At 54.8% G+C, this 19,177-nt stretch overlaps 2 protein-coding genes across 3 annotated transcripts; both read left to right on the top strand.

Moving 5' to 3' along the window:
* Positions 1–928: 928 nt before the first annotated feature.
* On the top strand, positions 929–4,233 carry EIF4E1B (eukaryotic translation initiation factor 4E family member 1B). Its single transcript, XM_026009454.1, has 7 exons — positions 929–946; positions 1,042–1,217; positions 1,552–1,647; positions 2,404–2,467; positions 3,270–3,383; positions 3,568–3,707; positions 4,076–4,233. The coding sequence occupies exons 1-7, from the start codon at positions 929–931 to the stop codon at positions 4,188–4,190; spliced, it is 723 nt and encodes a 240-aa protein (XP_025865239.1). The 3' UTR covers positions 4,191–4,233.
* A 2,055-nt stretch (positions 4,234–6,288) lies between these two features.
* TSPAN17 (tetraspanin 17) lies at positions 6,289–16,813 on the top strand. Of its 2 annotated transcripts, none has more exons than XM_026006611.2 (9): positions 6,289–6,609; positions 10,016–10,066; positions 10,156–10,302; positions 11,118–11,288; positions 12,947–13,072; positions 13,712–13,759; positions 14,385–14,501; positions 14,582–14,643; positions 15,184–16,813. In XM_026006611.2, exons 1-9 carry the CDS (start codon positions 6,523–6,525, stop codon positions 15,218–15,220), a joined length of 846 nt encoding a protein of 281 aa, XP_025862396.1. In that variant the 5' UTR covers positions 6,289–6,522; the 3' UTR covers positions 15,221–16,813. The 2 variants fall into 2 exon arrangements, with proteins under 2 accessions (XP_025862396.1, XP_025862405.1); XM_026006620.2 differs by having other exon boundaries at positions 6,305–6,609; positions 14,582–14,644; positions 15,216–16,806.
* The last annotated feature ends 2,364 nt before the right edge of the window (positions 16,814–19,177 follow it).

The following is a 19,177-nucleotide window of genomic DNA, read 5'->3' as shown; positions in this document are numbered from 1 at the left end:
TTAAAGCAGGGTGGAGAAAAGATAAGCCAGGCAGTAAGAAGCAGGAATGCAGTGGGCCAGCAGGGACACGTGGCACCTCATTTGCCCTTCTAAAGGTCAGCCTCAGCCACAGTGGATTGTGGACCTATGAGGTAGAGGCCCTAGGGTTGTGGGCCTTCCCAAATTTTCAAGAGCACCAAACATGTAGATATCTAACATATAATCCCCCTGTTTCTAAATGATTATGTACCTAAAAAAAGAAACTCAGATGCTTCCAGAGACTAGATAAGGGCCGGTGTCACTACAGTGGTAGCCAAATGGGTGTGTGAATGGACACTCAAATGCACATATGAGGTCTCTGACCTGGCTATGGACACTGGCTACGTCAGAGTCCTTGCTTCTGCCAACGCTGGGATGATCCGCTTTAAATTCTAGGCCCATCCCCCATAAGATGTAATTGCACTCAGGGCAGATCTCTAATATCAGCCTTTACCTTTTGGGGGCCCAGCCACCACATGGCCAGCACCACGGGGGTGGCGGCAGGGTTTGTCTGATCTCAGCTGTCCCTTCCTAACTGCCTGCCTGCAGAAGGTGCTCACTAAATGTTTGCTATGGAATGCACAGTGTAAGCCCTTTCTTTCTTTCTTTCTTTCTTCTTTCTTTCTTTCTTTCTTTCTTTCTTTCTTTCTTTCTTTCTTTCTTTCTTTCTTTCTTTTCTTTCTTTCTTTCTTTTCTTTCTTTTCTTTCTTTTCTTTCTTTCTTTTCTTTCTTCTTCCTTCCTTTTCCTTTTCCTTTTCCTTTTCCTTTTCTTTTCCTTTCCTTTCCTTTCTTTTCCAGGCTGGCTCCTCCCTATCCCGTGCTCTGGGGCGGTGGGGAGGGGGGAGGGACAGCACAAGTGGGTTAAAAGCTAGCAGCTGGGGGCCAGCTGGGGCGAAGCCCGAGCTGCTACATGGCTACCGCCAGCCCTGTAAGTCTTCCTTCCTGCCCCTTGTGCAGCTGGGGACCAGGCTGGAGTGGCCAGCCTGGGGTTTGCTGCTCATCTGGCATTCTTTCTTTGGTTAGGCCAGGGAGGCTGAGAGTGGAATCCGAAAGTGGGAGGAGAAGGAGGAAAAAAAAGATGAGAAAGAAGGGGCAGAGGGGGCTATGAATACCCCTGGGGCCCTGCTGTCCCAGAGGGGGAAGGCCCAGGATGGGGGTCCCCCGGGGGTCAAGTTGGAGTTACATCCGCTGCTGAACAGGTAAGGCTGGTGGTGTGGCCTTGCACCTCTTGGACCCAGTTAGTTCCTCCTCCAAGAAAGGTCAGAGCTGGCCTAAGGCTTGGGCCCTGCTGGTGCTTCTGGCCTTAACCTAGCTGAGATACTGGGTTAAATTTCCCTATCCTGCCTCAAACTTTCAGGATCACTGACTCTAGTCACCCTGGCCGGGGGAAGTTATGCCCAAACCCCATCTCCTCAATTGTCCTTGAAGGGGCAGGACTTCCCTGCCAGAGCAGGTGCTGCTGGTGGTGAGCCTGGGAGGGCTCTCTGCTTCCTCCTGGCCTCCCCCAACCCTCCCCCCCTCCACCCGCCCCAGGTGGGCTCTATGGTTCTTTAAGAATGACCGCAGCCGAACCTGGCAGGACAACTTGCGTCTGGTCACCAAGTTTGACACCGTGGAAGACTTTTGGGCGTGAGTATCTGTTGCTCCCAGGGGAGGCTTGAGCCAGGGACCTCTGAGCTGGGGATCCTTCCCAGACCACACCCCTCCAAGAAGCTGTTTCTTACACAGCTTTTCCAGCCTCCCAGCCCCCATCCCTACCCCCGGGACCTCTCAGCATTTGCTGAGGGCTGGAGTTTGGTAGGTTCTGCTTGTGGGTGGGGGTCACTGGGGTTGGAACATGGTCCCCTCTGAAACCTTTTTGGGAACTAGGGAGAGAGCCTGGGAGGTTGGAGAAGCCAGAAGTTGACCCTGACTGCTGCTCCATGGCTTTGTGGTCCTGGGAAAGTTCTTTTTCCTCTCTGATCTGGTCACAGCCACAAAATGAGGATTAGGCTGCCTGACAGTATCCATGGGTAATCAAGGGAAGAGATCTGACAGGTTGCCCTACAAACCCTAGGGGTGGCTGAGAGTCTGGGTCTCAGCTGGAGGGGTGCCTGACACCCACCCCCTGCCACCAGCAATCGGGCTCTAAAAGCCTCCCCAGGGGTTTGGATGGTCAAGGAAGACTCCCAGGACAAGGTGGGATTTGAGGGTTTGGGTAAATAGGGATGGAATTCCAGGCTGGGGGTGAGGGGGTGAGTGTGAGCAAAGCCTCAGAGGTCTGAATGTGGGTGGAACACAGTGGCATCTGGTAAGGAGTTTGGGGCGGGGAATGGGGTAAGTAGGACCCAGGCCTTAAAAAGTCTATTTTTCAGCCTGTGGTGGGGGTGGGGGTGTTCTCTCCAGGATGTACAGTCACATCCAGCTGGCCAGTAAGCTTTCTTCCGGCTGTGACTACGCCCTGTTCAAGGTAAGCTCAGCCTCCCCACCCCTTATTCCCCAAGAGGGCTAACCCTCCTCAGCGGCTGCTGTGTTCCTCCCTCATGGAGAGTTTGGGGGTGAGGTGCCGCAGACAGCCTTTCCAATCTGAGGACATGCTACACAGAAGCTTGGACAGAGCATCAGGCTGGAGCCGTAGGATATTTAAGAGTCTGGAAGGGGGAGGGAGGAGCAGAGGGAACTAGGAAGGAGCCCAGGTTTCTGGCCCCGCTCCTTAACGAGGGACCTGCATCAGAATGGCCTGAGAACACTCGGTATCAATGTTTAGGCCCTCATCGATGCTCACATCTGGAGGTACTGGTGCAGCAGGTGTGTGTGGGGGAATGTGTGTGCTACTACCAGGGTTTAAAGACCTCCCCAGGTGACTTCTGTCCGGCCTGGGATCTCTGCCCTTGTACACGCTAAGGTTGCCCCAGAGGCTTCCTTAATCACCCACATTTGAACTCTTGCTTCAAGGAGCTCTATTCTGCAAAGGAGACAAACCTATACACGTGTGTGTGTGTGTGTGTGTGTGTGTGTATGTATATATATATATATATATGGCTACAAAAGGTGACAAGTGTAGAGGATCAGAGGCTTGCGGGGAGCTCATAGGAGGGGTTGCAGGCCGAGTGGCTGGTGGTGGAACTTGGTTGTTGAGAGGGGATGGAGGCAAGAGGGAACCTAGCCTGTGGAGGCTTATTTAGGGGCCAGAGCAGGGCCTGGGAAGGTGGCTGGGCCCCCACTTCCCTTTGAACAGAGGGAGGCCATTGATTTGTCATTCCACATCTTAGGATGGCATTGAGCCCATGTGGGAAGATAGCAGGAATAAGAGGGGTGGCCGCTGGCTGGTCAGTCTCGCCAAGCAGCAGCGCCACAGTGAGCTGGACCGCCTGTGGCTGGAGACAGTGAGTGCGGATGGGGAGAGGAAAGGAGATGAGGGGTGGGAAGGGGAGGGGCAGGGAGGGGTAGGGTGGGGAGGGTCCCCACTAGAAGAGACTGAGCTGATGTAGGGTCAGTGGTCTCCCAGATAGTGGGAGCACTCCCTGTGACTCAGGGAGAGCTCTCACTATCCTCTCTTTTTGGCCCTAGCTGCTGTGTCTGATCGGGGAGAGCTTTGAGGAGCACAGCCGGGAGGTGTGTGGGGCTGTTATCAACATTCGAACCAAGGGGGACAAGATTGCCGTGTGGACGAGGGAGGCAGAGAACCAGGAGGGCGTGCTGCACATTGGGTGAGGGGGATCCCTAGCACAGAGTCTCTTCTAGGGGAGAAGGTGAATGTGTGTACGGGTAGAGGCTTGGCCTGTGAGGGAGACCTCTGGAACTTTGTGTCCTCTCCCCCTACTTCCTTACCCACTTGTATGAGGGTTTGGAATCCAGATTTCAAGCTTTTTCTAGCAAGACTCTTCTTTTGCATTAAAGAGTCCTAGTTTGGGTTTCCACCTAGTAAGGATGCACAAAGAGTGATGGTGGCTGGAACCAAGATAGGAATTCTGGTCAAAGGAGGACCCAGGATCCCAGGTTATCTCCAGGACCTGCTGATGACGATCTCATTTCCTCTCCTCCTCTCCTCCTCTTCCTCCTCCTTCTCCTCCTCCAGGCGGGTCTACAAGGAGCGCCTGGGCCTCTCTACGAAGATTGTCATTGGGTACCAGGCTCATGCAGACACGGCCACCAAGAGCAACTCCCTAGCCAAGAATAAGTTTGTGGTGTGATGAGACCTTGGCACCATGATCCATTCAGCTGCACCTGAGCCTTTCCCTGCCCTGTGTATGTGGGGGGTGGGGGGTGGGGGGGTACTAGGCTACAATGGTGATGTAGGGCAGGGGGAGGGGTTAGAGAATGGGGTTCTCCCATGTATTGGAGTGAATATGGACATTCTTTAACGTGAGTTGGGGCTTAGGCCTAGGGACAGCTCTGTGGTCAGGGAGCCAGCCTGAGGGCCCAGGAAAGGTGGAGGAAAGCCCTGAGTATCTTTGTTTCATCTGAGGGTGGGTTGGGGTGAGTCACTGGGGGGAAGCAAAGCTCAACCAAAGGTGGAAAGATGACAAGAGCATCCTACAGTCCAGCACTTACTCTGTGCATACCCCTAGGAAAGGGGCTGGGTGGTCTGAAGGCCATATTCTTCTAGGGGGAGGGGGCCCAAGGCTGCTGACACTCTGAAAGCTGGATCTTGAGGACAGAGTGTGGGGGTAGGGGTGGAGGTGTGGGAGGTGGGTGCTCCTCTTTGGATTACTCTATTTCAAGCCTTTATGAATTGCCTTCTCATCAGCTTTGTAGCCTTGGAGCCTACCCTGTACCTTATACCTTCCCTCAACTGGATGTGGGTCCCTGGAGCAGGCTGTACATCATAAGGGTTGCAGTCTTAGAGGCAGAACCCCATTATCTCACAGAGAGACGTGTGTCCTCTTGCCCTTTCCTCAGCTGTGCCCAGGGATGTCTGGGCCTCGCCTGCCTCATGATCATGGTGATGTGGAGGTGGGTAGGTAGATGAGGTCCTGGCCCAGGAGTGTGGGACAGTAGTGGTTAGTTCTCATAGTTCTGCTTGAGGTGGATTAACTAAAAAGGTGATGAAGGGAAGCCTGAGTGGCTCAGCGGCTAAGCATCTGCCTTTGGCTCAGGGCCTCATCTGGGAGCCCCAGGATGGAGTCCCACATCAGGCTTCCTGCATGGAGCCTGCTTCTCCTCCCTCTGCCTATGTCTCTGCCTTTCTGTCTCTTGTGAATAAATAAAATCCTAAAAAAAAAAAAAAAAAAAAAGGTGAGTTTAAGCTCCTTTCTGTTCCTGTTCTAAACACTTTTGAACAAAATTAATATTTGGCCCCCCAAAACCTTAATCTCCTGTCCCCCCTTGAGGGGGTGCTCATGTGAGACCCCGCAGGGCCCAATTAGGCCCAAGCTAGTATGGGGAAAGGGGTAGGAAGAGCCAGGGACAGATTTCAATGTCAGAAGGGTTGGAGCTCAGGGATCTGGTATATGCCCTTAGCGAAACTGAAGTATAAGGGAGCAGCAGGCGCCGCGCTCACAAGACCCAGATGCCACCTAGTCTGAGTTTGAGCCAGTGTAGGTAGAGAGGTATTTCCATTGAGTGAAAAGCGCGTTTGACTCGACGACACTCATAAAATGGCCTGCACGTGTGTTAAAAACACGATCTATATGGCTGTCCCCATCTGCTCATTAGAACAGCAGTTACTCTTCTCCAGGACTCGGCTCCGACAGCAAGGCTGGGGACTGGGGTGGCGCTGGTACTGGGCCTTGTAGGGTAGGAGTGACTGGGGCCGCTTCGTGCCAAAGACTTGCGGTGGTGCCACCATCATCCTTCTCAGGCAGGTCCGCAGGGCGCTGGGGAGGTCCCAGCGGCCGCGGGCGTGCGGGGCGGAGTCAGGCCTAGGGGCGGGGCTCCGAGCCGGGGGCGGGGCCGGTCTGGGGGCGGGGCCCGGAGACCCAGACTTAGGCCTGGAGGCGGGGCTCCAAGCCGGGGGCGGGGCCCGGAGACCCAGTCTTAGGCCTAGGGGCGGGGCTCCGATCCGGGGGCGGGGCCCGGAGAACCAGACTTAGGCCTGGGGGCGGGGCTCCGAGCCGGGGGCGGGGCTCCGAGCCGGGGGCGGGGCCCGGAGACCCAGACTTAGGCCTAGGGGCGGGGCTCCGATCCGGGGACGGGGCCCGGAGAACCAGACTTAGGCCTGGGGGCGGGGCTCCGAGCCGGGGGCGGGGCCCGGAGACCCAGACTTAGGCTTAGGGGCAGGGCTCCGAGCCGGGGGCGGGGCCCGGAGACCCAGACTTCGGCCTGGGGGCGGGGCTCCGAGGGGACTGAGAAGGGCAGGGGCGGAGTCAGGCCTAGAGGCGGCGGGGCTCCGACGGGACTGCGCTGGCGGGGAGCTGGGCGGTCCCTGCGGGGCGGGCGGGGCCCGACCGGCGCTCTGTGTGGCCGCGGCCATGAAGCCGCAGCCGCCGGGCTAGGCCCCGGGCGGCTCTAGCCCAGGGCGGCCCGTGGAGGGCCGGGCCCGGCCCCGGCTCCGGTTCCCGGGCCGGCGGGCGGCTGCTCACCATGCCGGGCAAGCACCAGCACTTCCAGGAACCGGAGGTCGGCTGCTGCGGGAAATACTTCCTGTTTGGCTTCAACATTGTCTTCTGGGTGAGCGCGGGGTGGGTTCCGGGCCCCGTGCTGGGGTGGTGGGAAAGGAGGTTCAGTCCCCCACTTGGGGGGGGGGCGGACCGCTTCCTGCCTTAAGGGCTGGGACCGTCACACAACCCCTCTTCTTCCCACGCCCACTCCCAGGACCACTCCGGGGAACTACTCGGGAGGCCCGGATTGCTGGAGGCGGGTCCCAGGCGCCGCGGGGTAGGGTATGGAGGTGGAGTCTCCCGGTAGCTTCCCAGGCCCCGGCAGAAAAAGGGGAGGTGTTTCTCTGAAGGTCCCGGGGACCTGCCTCCTGTCCAGCTCCTTTGCTACTCTGGAATGCGGGGTGTGGGGTGTTCGCTGAGCTCCACCCTGTGAGTCCACAGGGAGGAGTGCCTCCGTGAGGGGAAGGGCTGGATCCCCTCGTCCAGCCTTAAGCTCCAGCAAGGCGGGTGGGAGGGGGGCGGGGAGGTCAACCTGCCCCATGCAGCTTGCAGGCTGGGAGCGCCAATAGCTCTAGTCCTCTGCTAGGGGCAGGGTATCTCCCCCTATTGAGGCGTCCTGAGCTGGCCCTGGGAAACAGAATTCAACATTCCACAGCTCACAGAACCGAGGCTTCCGGGAGGTGCTGCCCCTGCCAGAGAAGGGAGCTGCTAGTGCCTCTCCCATGGTGGCATCTGTGCCACTGGGCTCTGCCAAGTCATCTTCCTCTTCTTCCTCGCGGGTCCCATCTCTCCAAGACTGCTTGCTGCCTCTGCAGTCTCTGTTCCTGCTGTCTTCGTCGAAGTACTAGGCCCGTTCAGTTTTGTTCAACAAGACTCTGGCACTGCTCTCTACCTATGTACTGCCCATGCAGTCATCCGTGTGTGGTGAGCCTTTTGGCTCCAGTAATGCTCAGCTCCCAAGGGTGTGGGCAATGTGCTGAGACTACTGATGGGGATGTTTGGAGGTCTGGGTGCAGCAAGCCTACTTCTCTCTGGGCAAGTCACTTCTCTTTGGGCCTCAGCTTCCCCTTCCTGGGAGGGGTGATCATGAAGCCCGCCCCTCAGGGTTGTTAGGCAGATTAAATGAATTCTGATTTGTAGTCACACAGCTACTTTGTTATTTATTATCGACATTTTATAGATGAAGGAAGAGGCACAGAGAGGTTCAGTCATTTAACCTAGAGTCACGTGGCCAGTAAGTGCAGAGCCACTGTACCTACCAGTGGGCAGTGGGTGGGGGTGAGGCAGGGCATTTGAGCAAGTCCCTGGATGCCAAGGGGGACAGGCAAGAGAAACTCAGGATTGTTCCAGGCACACCCTTTGTTGCAGGGGAGTGGGGGTAGGGAACCAGATGGGAAAGGCCCCAGGGCTGGGGCAGTGAGTTTTATGTTGAGAGCATAGTTTTATGTTGAGAGTATAAAGCAGTGAGGACTTCAGTCCTGGATGATGGGTCTGTTTTGGCTTTTGTATGGAGGCAGATCTGTCTGCCTGCGTGGGGAATGTGAGTGAGCAGGGGCAGAAGGCTTGGAATTAGGGAGACCAAGGAGGAGGATTGGGGCAAAACTGGGGGGGTGGGAAATGGGAAGTGAGGAAGGCTCCAGGGGAAGTTAGGAGGCTGAACTGGCCTGAACCAGGCCACTTAGGGGGCCACGGCTCCAGGAGAAGTTAGGAGGCTGAACTGGCCTGAACCAGGCCACTTAGGGGGCCACGGGAGGGTTTCAGGCTTGGGTTTATGTGGCCAGGAAGAGGTGCCTATCAAACAGGCCCAGAGACTTCTGTTTGTTTGTTTTAATGGAAAGTGGACCCTGGTGTTACCCTACTGAGAAGCTACCATCAACTAATACAGTCTAGACTCCTCCAGTGGTGCCCAGCACCCTCTAGGGTCTTGCCCTGCTGCCTGTCAGTCTGTCCCTTATACCACCAAACTGGATCTTACCTCTGGGCTTCTGCCAGCCCCTCCATCTGCAGTTTTCTTCTCACTATACTCTCTCATCATTCAGAGCCTAGCTAAAATGTCCCCATTTTCCCTAATGAAAGCATGCCTCCACCACCCCCAATCACTCCCTACTGCGTCGCTTTCTTTGGTTTTCTTTAAAGGATCTGTTGGTATCTGAAATGACCTTGTTTGCTCACTGTGGATTTCCCCCACTGACATGTAAACCCCTTGAGGGCAGAGAGCCCATTTGTCCTATTTGCTGATATATTCCCAGTGCACGGAACCTAGCCTAGGACATGGAGGCGTTTGTAGCAGGCAGGTGGACCTAGCAGTCTGGTGCCAGGGAGAGGTGTGGGTGGAGGTCCGGGAGATGCCAGCATATGATGGTGTGGAAATAAGTGTAGAGGAAGAAGGGCAGAAGGCAGGAGGTGGAACCTGGTTGTGTCGGTGGCCATGTACACAGGACAGCTGTGGGAGGGAGGGTGAGAAGGGGCGGTGGGAGGAATGGTGTTCAGTTAACCATGGAGAGGTTCAGAAAGGAGAAAGTCGTGGTCAGTCGTCTGTCTAAAGGCCATGGGTGGATCAAGTAGGATGAGGTAGGAAAAGTGATGTTTGGTTTCATATCCCAGGTCCAGTGTGGGAGGAGGGAAGGAAAGACATTTTTAGAGAAGAGTACTGCAGTAGGAGGAGCCTAGGGCCAGAGAGAGGAAAGTGTTCAAAGTGGGTGGTCATGGTGGAATGGACTGGAATGGGGGTGAGGGGGAAGAGGAGGACCCTGTGAAAGCAGGTGGGTGGGGATGGTATGAAGAACTGGGGTCACGGCCTTGTGCTGGGGCAGGAGGGGCACTCTCCCTGTGAGATGGATATCCGGGGACCTGCCCAGGCTCAGGCATATGGCCTGGACAGCCAGGGCTCTTCCCAGTAAGTAACTGAAGCAGGATGGTGGGTGGTGCTTAGAAGGTCCAGGCATAACTGTGTGCCAGATGTTTTCAAGGGCATAGCCACCGGCTCAGGCTGGAGTGTCTCAACTGGATCTGGCTCACTTCAGGATCCCTTGCCTTTCGGGGGTCTTTGCTTGTGAGCTTTGAAAGCAGAGAACAGAGTGGGGCAGCCATCACAGAGTGCCAGAGTAAATGGGATGGCCAGATTGGGAAGGGGCAGAAAGGAGGCCAGGGGCCTGGAACCCAGAACAGGCTTGGTGGGAGGAGAGGCTCAGGAGAACATTGTCGTGGCTGCTGCTTGGCAGGAGTGTCCCAGCCACCCTCTGCTGCAATTCTGACTTCCCTGAAGGGCGAGGATGGGTTCCATCCTCCAGGCTGTGTTTTGCAGGGGAGGAGCACTGAAATGTGTTCTGGGGAAGTTAGGAAGGACCCTGGATCCCATTTACAGCCCATCTCCCCCTGGCTTCCTGAAGACCCTGACTACTAGAGGGGGAGGTCTCCTGGGGGTGGGGAAGGATGCTGACACTCCAACCCTTAGCTCTTTGTTGCTGCCTCTGCAGGTGCTGGGGGCCCTGTTCCTGGCCATTGGCCTCTGGGCCTGGGGTGAGAAGGTAAGGTGGTGGAGTCAGGGATGGGGCTGCCGTGGGTGGAGGTGGTGGGAGGATCGGCCTGGCCACTTGACTTTGCTCCCTTGGCACAGGGTGTTCTCTCCAACATCTCAGCGCTGACTGATCTGGGAGGCCTGGACCCCGTGTGGCTGTTTATAGTGGTTGGAGGTGTCATGTCAGTGCTGGGCTTTGCTGGCTGCATCGGTGCCCTCCGGGAGAACACCTTCCTGCTCAAGTTTGTGAGTACACCCCCACTTAGATCCATTGGGGACCCCAACCTCCTCCCACTGACTTCTTGCATATAGTTAGTACTTAATAATGGGTAGTTTTATTATTATGTTATTATAGCAATAATCATCAGAATTCTGTTATCTGTATATATAGGATCCTTTCTGTTGTGACTGAAACCTAGGGGGCCAAGCATAAAAGGATATTTATGGGCTCGCTAGGGAAAGCCCAAGGGTATGCTGGGTGCCAGTCCATTTGGATCTAGGGGCCACCACAGTGTCACTTTGCCTGGTTTCTCTGTTTCTCTGGTCTGTCCCTCCAGTTGGCTCTATTCCCCATGGGGTGGAAGGATGCCCGCAAATGGGTGGAGACTACCTTCATGCTGCCCCTCCAGGAATTCATACTGGAGGCCGAGGCTCTTTCTTCCTAAGCAGTGGAGGACCAGTCCTTGAATTGCACCTCTCTGGTTCAGAGTGACTGTCTCTGGAACAATTTCTGTGGTCCTGGGAGAGGTAGCACTCTGACGGGTGGGCTCCTGTCGCTGGCATAGGCCCAGTCTCTATCTGGGAATGGGAAAAGAGGTGGAGATGGCTCTCTGCGTGAGCTACAGGAGCTGAAGGAGGGTGGTTTCTCAAAGAAAACAGGGTGATTACCACAGGAAGTGGAATGGATGGGGAGGTAAGAACCGGGCTGTCCTTCGCCATCATAAAACAGTACTAATGGGAGAGAAATGGGGACTCTTGGCTCTCTTGGGGGGAAGCTTTGCCCAGTGGCACCCCCAGGCCCTGCGTCTCTGACACCTACCGTCTGTATGCCCTCACCCCAGTTCTCAGTGTTCCTTGGCCTCATCTTCTTCCTGGAGCTGGCAACAGGGATCCTGGCCTTTGTATTCAAGGACTGGATTCGAGACCAGCTCAATTTCTTCATCAACAACAACGTCAAGGCCTATCGGGATGACATTGACCTCCAGAACCTCATTGACTTTGCTCAGGAATATGTGAGTCCCGCGCCAGCCCCGGCTTCCTATACGTGAGGTGCCTGCTGGACAGATGTGTGAGAGAGCAAGTTCCCTGTGTTCTGGAATCATTCCCCCACCCACACCCCAGGGAAAAGAGCCAGAAGGCCCCCTGTCTTAGGGGAAGCCAGCTTCTGTGATTCCCATAGGTCCCCATTGTGCCTAGTTCTGCAGGGACACAGGGTTGGGGAGCAGAGGCCAAAGCCTCCAAACCTGGCAGCAACTCAACCAGGGTTTGCAACACACCTACAGGAGGACATTTGATATAAAAATACAGATTTCTCCTAATAAACCCTGGACCCATAGTATTAGCTGGGTTACATTGCTGCCATTCCCTTTGCTAGTATAGGAGCTCTCTGTTTGCCATCGTCTCTGCCACTCTATTATATTATGCCTGTCAGACCTTTTCTCTCATTATGTTGTTTGGCCTCCGAACATATTAGAGTTTGAGACCTCTCCCCTCCCCAGAAGCTCTGCTCTGAAACTCCTCTACCTGACTTGTGTGAAGAAGTAGTCAGTGAACAATGCAAGAGATCCCAGGCGCCTCCTGCCTGTACCTCCTCCTCCGCTCACACCCACTTCTATGCCACCCACTCTGACTCTGTTCCCACCGGATCCAGAGATGAGCCAGATCTGGTCCCTGCTTTGAGGAGTTCTCAACTCAGGGCAGAAGCAGATGTATTGCCAGCAGTTAGGACATGATCTGTTTGTCATTCAACGCAGACTGGTACAGACTTATTATTGTGTGCCAGGCCCTGGGCCAGTTGCTGGGAGTTCAATGGTGAAAAAAAGCTGGGACCTGTCCTCACGGGATGGCAGTCTGGAGGTAGAGACGGATGATGAGGAAGACGGACAAGTGTGTGTGTGTGTGTGTGTGTGTGTGTGTGTAAAAAATTAGAAATTGTGGTAAGAGCTGAAATGGGGAAGGGTGGAGAAGAGGAAGACCTTGGAGAAGAAGCAGGGTTGTGGAAAGAGGGGTGGATGTTCCCCGCAGGTGTAGCAGGTGCTGAGCAGAGCGAAAGGAGGCAGCAGAGGCCAGGCCATTCGCTGTGACCTATGCACACAGAGCTGAATGGCCATGCCTCCCTCCCCTGGCTCAGCCATGAGTGCCCACCTTGTGTCTGCACCCAGCTGGTCACTGGAGGGCTGGCTTTCCTGCCACATGGATTAAGGCCTGTGCTCCCGTCTCCCCCAGTTCTTGAGCTTGCTTCACACTAGCTATTTCTGAGCCTAGGGAGGCAGCACGTGATGCTCCTCCTCTGTTCCTGCAGAGAGGAAAAGAGAAAGTCTTCATAAAATCTTTGGGGCAAGTGTGGGAAAACCTGGCACAGACGTGGACTTAGTGGTGCCTCTCCTCACGGGGCGTAGCCTGACATCCACTTCTCTGGGCACCCCTTCCCAGTACTCTCCTGCTCCCCACAACCTGGGTGGGAGTGTAGTGCTGCCCTGATGGCTCTGGGCTTAAGTCCGGCCTTCCTGTTGGGAGAGGGTGGTGAGGAGGTGACCACCTGCCTGTCTGCCTCCAGACCCCCGCCTAACCCAGCCCTGCCCTGCCTCCTGCAGCCCAGGCCTGTCTCTCAACTGGATGGGGGCTCCTGGGGCAGGCCTGGCTCACCAGGGACTCTCCTCTTGCCCCTCAGTGGTCTTGCTGCGGAGCCCGAGGGCCTAATGACTGGAACCTCAATATCTATTTCAACTGCACTGACTTGAACCCAAGCCGGGAGCGCTGCGGGGTGCCCTTCTCCTGCTGCATCAGGGACCCTGCGGTGAGTGGGGCCTGTTGAGGGGGGAGCAAAGCCATTGCAGTGCACAGGCCAAGTGTGGGGGAAAATCTAGCACAGGACTTGCTGGGCTTGGCCCTGCCCTGGGGGCCTTGGAGGCAGTGGGGAGGTCATTTTACACAGGAGTCCTCCTACTAGGCTAAGGAGTTTGTGTCCCTGGGCAGCAGTGAGGCCTGCTGGGGTAGGGGCTGTACCCCTTTAACAAAACCCGTCTCTGTAGTGAGCCAGCCGCCACACCCCTGGGCCACTATTCTGCAGTGGTAGGGCCTGGGGATTCTGACCACTTTATGGCTTTCTTCAGAGCAGAAACTTCTCCCTGTGATATCCCATCCATCACAGTTTATCTGGGACATTTGAGGGCCAGGATTCTTCCCATTCGTGTAACACATGAGCAGGCAGGATTTGTAAATACGAGGCAGCTCGGGCTGGTGTTCGCAGCCGTCTGTCCTGGTGCCAGGGAAAGAGGTGGATGGGACTCAGTGAGCCTCATGTAGGAGTGGTGGCCTGTCAGAGTCCATGGTTCCATCTGCTTCCCCTGAGAACCAGAACTATTGCAGTGCTGGGTGCCTTGGGCCCCTTAGGATACCCCATCACCAAGTTGCTCATTGGCCTATTTTTCCTCAGGAAGATGTCCTCAACACCCAGTGTGGCTATGATGTCCGGCTCAGACTGGTGAGAGGGGTTGGGACAGACAGAGTTGGGGGCACTGGGATGGGAAGAGCAGCCTTCCATAAGCTCCTCTGAAAGGCCTCAGGGATTCTGTGGGGAGGTGGTGCTGAGTCCTAGAAACCATCCAGGCACCTAGGGCTTGGTACTGCCATTCATGGGGCCAATGGACCTGTGGGCATGGACATGTGTGTGTTTGTTCATTCCAGTTCTTTGTCAAGCACCCACTGGCACTAGGGATTCATGCTTCTGAGATAGGCAGACAAAGCCCTTGCTCTCAAGGAGCTCCTACTCCCATAAAGGAAGAAAGACACGAAGCTCATGGATAAATACATATGAACAGTAATGTGACAGTTTGAACCAAGAGCTTGAAAGAAAATAAAGTAAGGGAAGTGATGAGATTGGGACTGGGTGGTCAGGCAAGGCCTCTTGAAGGAGGGGGTATCTGTTCTGAGACCCTGATGACCAGGAGCTGGTCATGATAGAGCTCTGTAGGCTCTGTGATAGAGCTCTATCTAGGCAGCAGGTGCTAAGATGGCAGACCCTGGGGTGGGGATGAGCTTAGCAAACTGGACTGAGAGGAGGCCTGTGGGGGTGGGTGGGGCCAAGCCCTTTGCCTGTGTGTCCCCAGGAGCTGGAGCAACAGGGCTCCATCCACACCAAAGGCTGTGTGGGCCAGTTTGAGAAGTGGCTGCAGGAAAACCTGATCATCGTGGCTGGGGTCTTTGTGGGCATCGCTCTCCTCCAGGTACTGCCTTAGCACAGCATGCCCCCTACACCCCTGCCCTGCCAGCACATCTTCCCTCACTTTGCTTCTGTGTCTTACAGATCTTTGGTATCTGCCTGGCCCAGAATCTTGTGAGTGACATCAAGGCAGTGAAGGCCAACTGGTGAGGCTGCCACATTGGCCATGGCCACCTGCCTGGCCTACCCAGGGACCCCCCCCTCCCGTGCCACTGTACCCGTGATGGGCAAGGCTGTGGGTGTTTCTGCTTAGACCTGAGCTCCCTATGGGGCTTGAGTGTGGGTGTGCTGTGCGCCCATGGAGAAATCTGTGCTGCTGCCTGTCCTGGAGCTGTATGCAGGGAGGGCGGGTGTGTTTCTGTGAGTGTGCACAGCACTGTCTTGGCTGTTGTGGGTGGTGGGCTCTCCAGGGGCTTAGGAATGACACAGCTAAGAGGGTATGTGTGGACCAGGTGGGGTGGTAGGGGGCTGCTATGTCCCTGCCCAAGCTGGAATACACCTCTCTGTGCATGTGGCTGTTAGGGCAGGCTTGGGGCTTGCTGTTGCCTGGGACACAGCCTCATGCAGCTTCAGAGCTGTCTTCTCTACTAGCTATGACCTTGACCCTGCCAGAAGCCCCCTGTGGCCTCAGTGTCTCAGACTTGAAAATGGGTCCAAGAATTTTCTCTTCCTCGCTTGCCTCCCAGGATCAAACATGATGATGGCTACAAACTACTCAAATAAACAAAACCTCGAAAACCACTGGCTTACGCCCACCATCTCAGAGGTTCTATCAGCTGCAGGGCCTCAGCATTGCTGTCCACCTGAGGCCCCAGCCTGGACCCACCCTGCCAACATGTTTTCTTGGCCTGGATAGTGTATACATTTGAGCCAACCTTTAAAACTTGGTATATTTCACGTAGAAGTCCAGATCCCCAGCATCTTGTGAAGAATGGCCATGTGGCCACAGGGGCTGTTCAGTGTCATCATCTCCTGGAACATGTGCTTCCCGTTCTCTGAGAACTTGGCCCGTTCTGCTCACCTAAGTGCCCTGCCTGATCCTGTAGGCTGGGAGTCGGCTTCCTCCACCTCTGCAAAGTTTTTCCTGCAAATGCTGCAAGCCTAATGTGGGCCAGGCCAAGATCCAAGCATGGGAATGTGAAGAAGGGGGAGAGGCTGGAGCCTGCCTGGAAGAGGCCATAGCCTGGGAAGGGTCTGGTCCTCCTGGGGGCTGAGATGGGTGCCAGCATACTCAGGAGAATGGTTGAGGGGTGGGATGGAGGTCAGGAAGGATTTGGGAATAAGGTAGCTGGAAGCCTGAGCTTGGCATCCTCAAGGATAGGGGGACCCAGGTTTGGGGGCTGTTGATGGTTGACTCCAAAGCTCCCTTGGAATCCAGTTCAAAGTCTTCCGGATGGCCTGTAGAGTTGTCTCCTGGACACCAGAGGGCGCACCAGCACAGCATTACCTGGGTCTGGTTTTTTTCCTAGGGCAACTCCCCGGGGTACAGCCCTGTGCTGGGTGAGTCCACCCTGCTTACTAGTTCTTTGGGTTTCAGGGAATTTACAAACTTCTAAAGGGGAAGACTGGCTCAGATTTGGGAAGTCTGGCTGCTGTTCTCAGATCTGCACAAAGAGGTATATGTGGAGTGAGCATTTGTGGATGAAAGGAGAGGTTTGGGCTAAGTGCACAGCAGATCTCTAACTTAGATGCCCTCAGTGCTGGGTGGGTTATAAAAATAAAGTAGGCCTTTGAGTTGTAAGGCCTCTGCAGTGCAACTTTGATTTTTCCCACTATTACTGGAGATGGGACACAGAGTCATTGCTTTGTGATGAGAAATACTTGCATGATTGAGTCTGAGTCGCTAATGGCAACTGGCCTTGAGTGACAATAAGGTGTGGTGGGGATGGTGGCTAAGCACAGATTTCCACCTGAAACTGGCAGCTGTCATTCAGCTGTAGCTAATCGCTGTAAAGCGGGAACATAGATAGGTCTAATGCGAGAAATGTGGAGAGGACAAAAAAGCTAGATTTTTATGTGAAGTATTCTGATTTTTAAGTTGTTGGCAACTAATAAAAAAAACATTTAAAACCCTGCTAGCCAAACAAAAGAGGTAGGGGCCCCTGTGCCATCATAATCTCTATGGGACAGTCACCCATGGGGGCCCTGGCGACTCTGCCATTCAGGAATGCTAGGAGCTCCTGCAGCTGGGCAGGGTGTGGGGCAGGTGCCCAGCATCATGGCTTCCAGACACAGGCTGGGTGGTGTCCTCGGGTCTCTGAAAGATAGGCTATGGCTGGTTTCTCCATGCTACAATAAATGCAGCTCACAATATTGTGCATGTGTCCTGTGGTTTCTGATTTTAAATGCTTTCACCTTTCATTTTCCCTCCCAAACCTCACAACACCTTGTGAGGTGGAGAGTATTTTCCCAATGAGGAAATGAGTTCAGGGGGGAGTTGCCCATAGCCCACAGCTGAGAGGAGGCCCCCAGATCTGACCCCTCTTGGCATCTTGCACTGCACCAACCCTGCCCTTCTGCTGCATCAAGGTGAAACCTGCACACTTGAAGTGCCAACTTATGAGGGGCAGTAAGCTGTCACAGACCAAGTGTGAGTTGAGTACCTGCTTAGGTGTGAGGATGTAGAGAAATGGTCCTGGCTCCAGTGCTGTACTCCTGTGCAGGAGACAAAAACAGGTAGGCACATCAACATTTGTGCTAGCAATATATGCTATGAAGAAAATAAGAGTGATGGCTGGCCTGTGACAGTTGGGGTGCCTAGCAGGAGGGACCCCTTGATGGGGTGGTGGGAGGGGCTGCCATCTCTGGGAAGCTCCAGGGGAACAGTGTTCTCTAGATTTGGGTTCCAGTTGCCCTAGAGGCCCTGCAGCTGGGATGGGTTTGGCATTAAGGAACCTAGGGTGCTGAAGAGGTGGGAGTAGGTGAGAGGCAGAGAGAAGAGGTAGAACCAGAATATATTTGAAAATGGGATTGATGAGATGGGGTAGATATGACTAGTAGGAGTGGTTGTGACCCTGGCTGAGGACCCAGAATTCTCCAAAGCTCATTTCTATAGTATATCTATCTGTCCATCTTCCATTTACCCACTTACCCATCCACCCATGTACTCAGCCAGCCAGCCACCCATCCATCCATCTATCTACCTACCTATCTGTCCATCCGTCTGTCCATCCATCGACTATCATCCAGGTAGGCCCTGGCTAGAGGCTGGGGTTACTGAGGCAGCTCAAACTTGCCCTTGTCCTGGATCCCATAGTCTCTTGGTAGAGGTAGTTGGAATAGTTGCTAGTGGTGTATAATACGTACATGTGACAAGTACGTGGCATTTCATGCTCGTTAGAGGCATTTCCTCTCCCCAAAGTGAAACCCAGAGCAGTTCTTTCCTTTGTGCTGAGGAGTCCTTACCCAGAAGGGGATCTCCCCAGATGTGTAGAAAACACAGAGAAGCTTATAAGGCCACCACTTGCCCATCCTTCTAGCTGGATCTCTGGACCTTGGGGACTGAGGTCATCTTTCCACCCTCTGTCTGGGAGGAGTGGTGCACCAGTGCACACTGGTGATGACAGAGGTGGTCATTGTCTGGCAGCCTGGGAGCCTCCCATAGCCCTGGACCTGCGTTGTCTAATCAGAGGAGAGCTGCTGGCAGGCTCTGGCATCACCTTGGAGGGAGGGCGTCCTATCATCATCAGGCTACTCCAGATGGGGAACTGGAAAGGAATGTGAGATCCTGGGCTGGTGAGCCCCTGGATCTCCGGGTGAGGAGGTCAAATGGACTCGAGGCTGGGGTAGGGTTTCCTCTCAAAAGATGGCCAGTGAGGTTAAGGTGGTGCATTCTTTGGAGGGAACCATTCCCAGTGATCACCAGAGGGCACCAAAGCATAGCCCATGCAGGGTAGCGAGTTGGTTGTGGACCGGGGGAGGCTGCAGGTGTGGGCATCATTGTGGGGGAGGCCCTTGGGTCTGAGCAAGTCCATGCCATGCTTCCAAAGACCTGGGGGCCCAACCTGTTGGTGCCAAAGCCAGGCCTTGCTGCCCTCTGGTCTCTCTTCCAAGGACTCAGAGCCAACAAAACTGCCTGAGCCCACCCTCAGGCCCCTGCAGATGGTGAGCAGGGGGCTCACTTTCCCTAGGAGGTCCAGGGGACATGCTCCAATGCATACACCTTTACTAATTCAACCAGATTTACTGAGCACCTACTATGTGTCAGACACTGTAGTATCAGGATACATAAGAAACAAAATGAAGTCCCCCACCCTTGTGGTGCTCACACACCAGAACCAGTCTTTGGCACAGGGCCAAATAGTGAACATTTTAGGCTTTTGGGCCATACAACCACTGCTTTATGGCAGAATGGAGCTCTTGACAAACAAATGAGCATGGCAGTGTTCTCATAAAACTTCCTGGACACTGAAATTTGAATTTCGTATAATTTCCTTGTGTCACAAAATAATATCCCTCTTTTGATTATCAACTATCAAAAAACATAAAACCATTCCCAGCTTTGGAGCAACATGGAAACAGGCAGTGGGGAGGACTCTCCTGGACTAAGAGCTGCTGACCAACCTAGGAAGCAAGAAAATGCCACCCGGTGAGTGTTCATAATGAATCACTTAGTGGGAAGGGGTGAGTACTATGGGAATATTAGAGGTGGGGTCCTTGGGAGTGTGTGGGGTTGGGGTA

The sequence above is a fragment of the Vulpes vulpes genome, chromosome 4 (genome assembly GCF_048418805.1).
Source record: "Vulpes vulpes isolate BD-2025 chromosome 4, VulVul3, whole genome shotgun sequence".
Lineage (NCBI taxonomy): Eukaryota > Metazoa > Chordata > Mammalia > Carnivora > Canidae > Vulpes > Vulpes vulpes.
This window is presented reverse-complemented; position numbering and strand designations above follow the sequence as displayed.

Bases quoted from the DNA above. Each gene is read 5' to 3' on its own strand.
- TSPAN17 (XM_026006620.2), top strand. From the start codon at position 6,523: ATGCCGGGCAAGCACCAGCACTTCCAGGAACCGGAGGTCGGCTGCTGC. The intron at 11,289-12,946 runs GTGAGTCCCGCG...CTTGCCCCTCAG, and splicing joins TTGACTTTGCTCAGGAATAT to TGGTCTTGCTGCGGAGCCCG. The intron at 14,502-14,581 runs GTACTGCCTTAG...TGTGTCTTACAG, and splicing joins TGGGCATCGCTCTCCTCCAG to ATCTTTGGTATCTGCCTGGC.
- EIF4E1B (XM_026009454.1), top strand. The intron at 1,648-2,403 runs GTGAGTATCTGT...TGTTCTCTCCAG, and splicing joins ACCGTGGAAGACTTTTGGGC to GATGTACAGTCACATCCAGC. The intron at 3,384-3,567 runs GTGAGTGCGGAT...TTTTGGCCCTAG, and splicing joins ACCGCCTGTGGCTGGAGACA to CTGCTGTGTCTGATCGGGGA.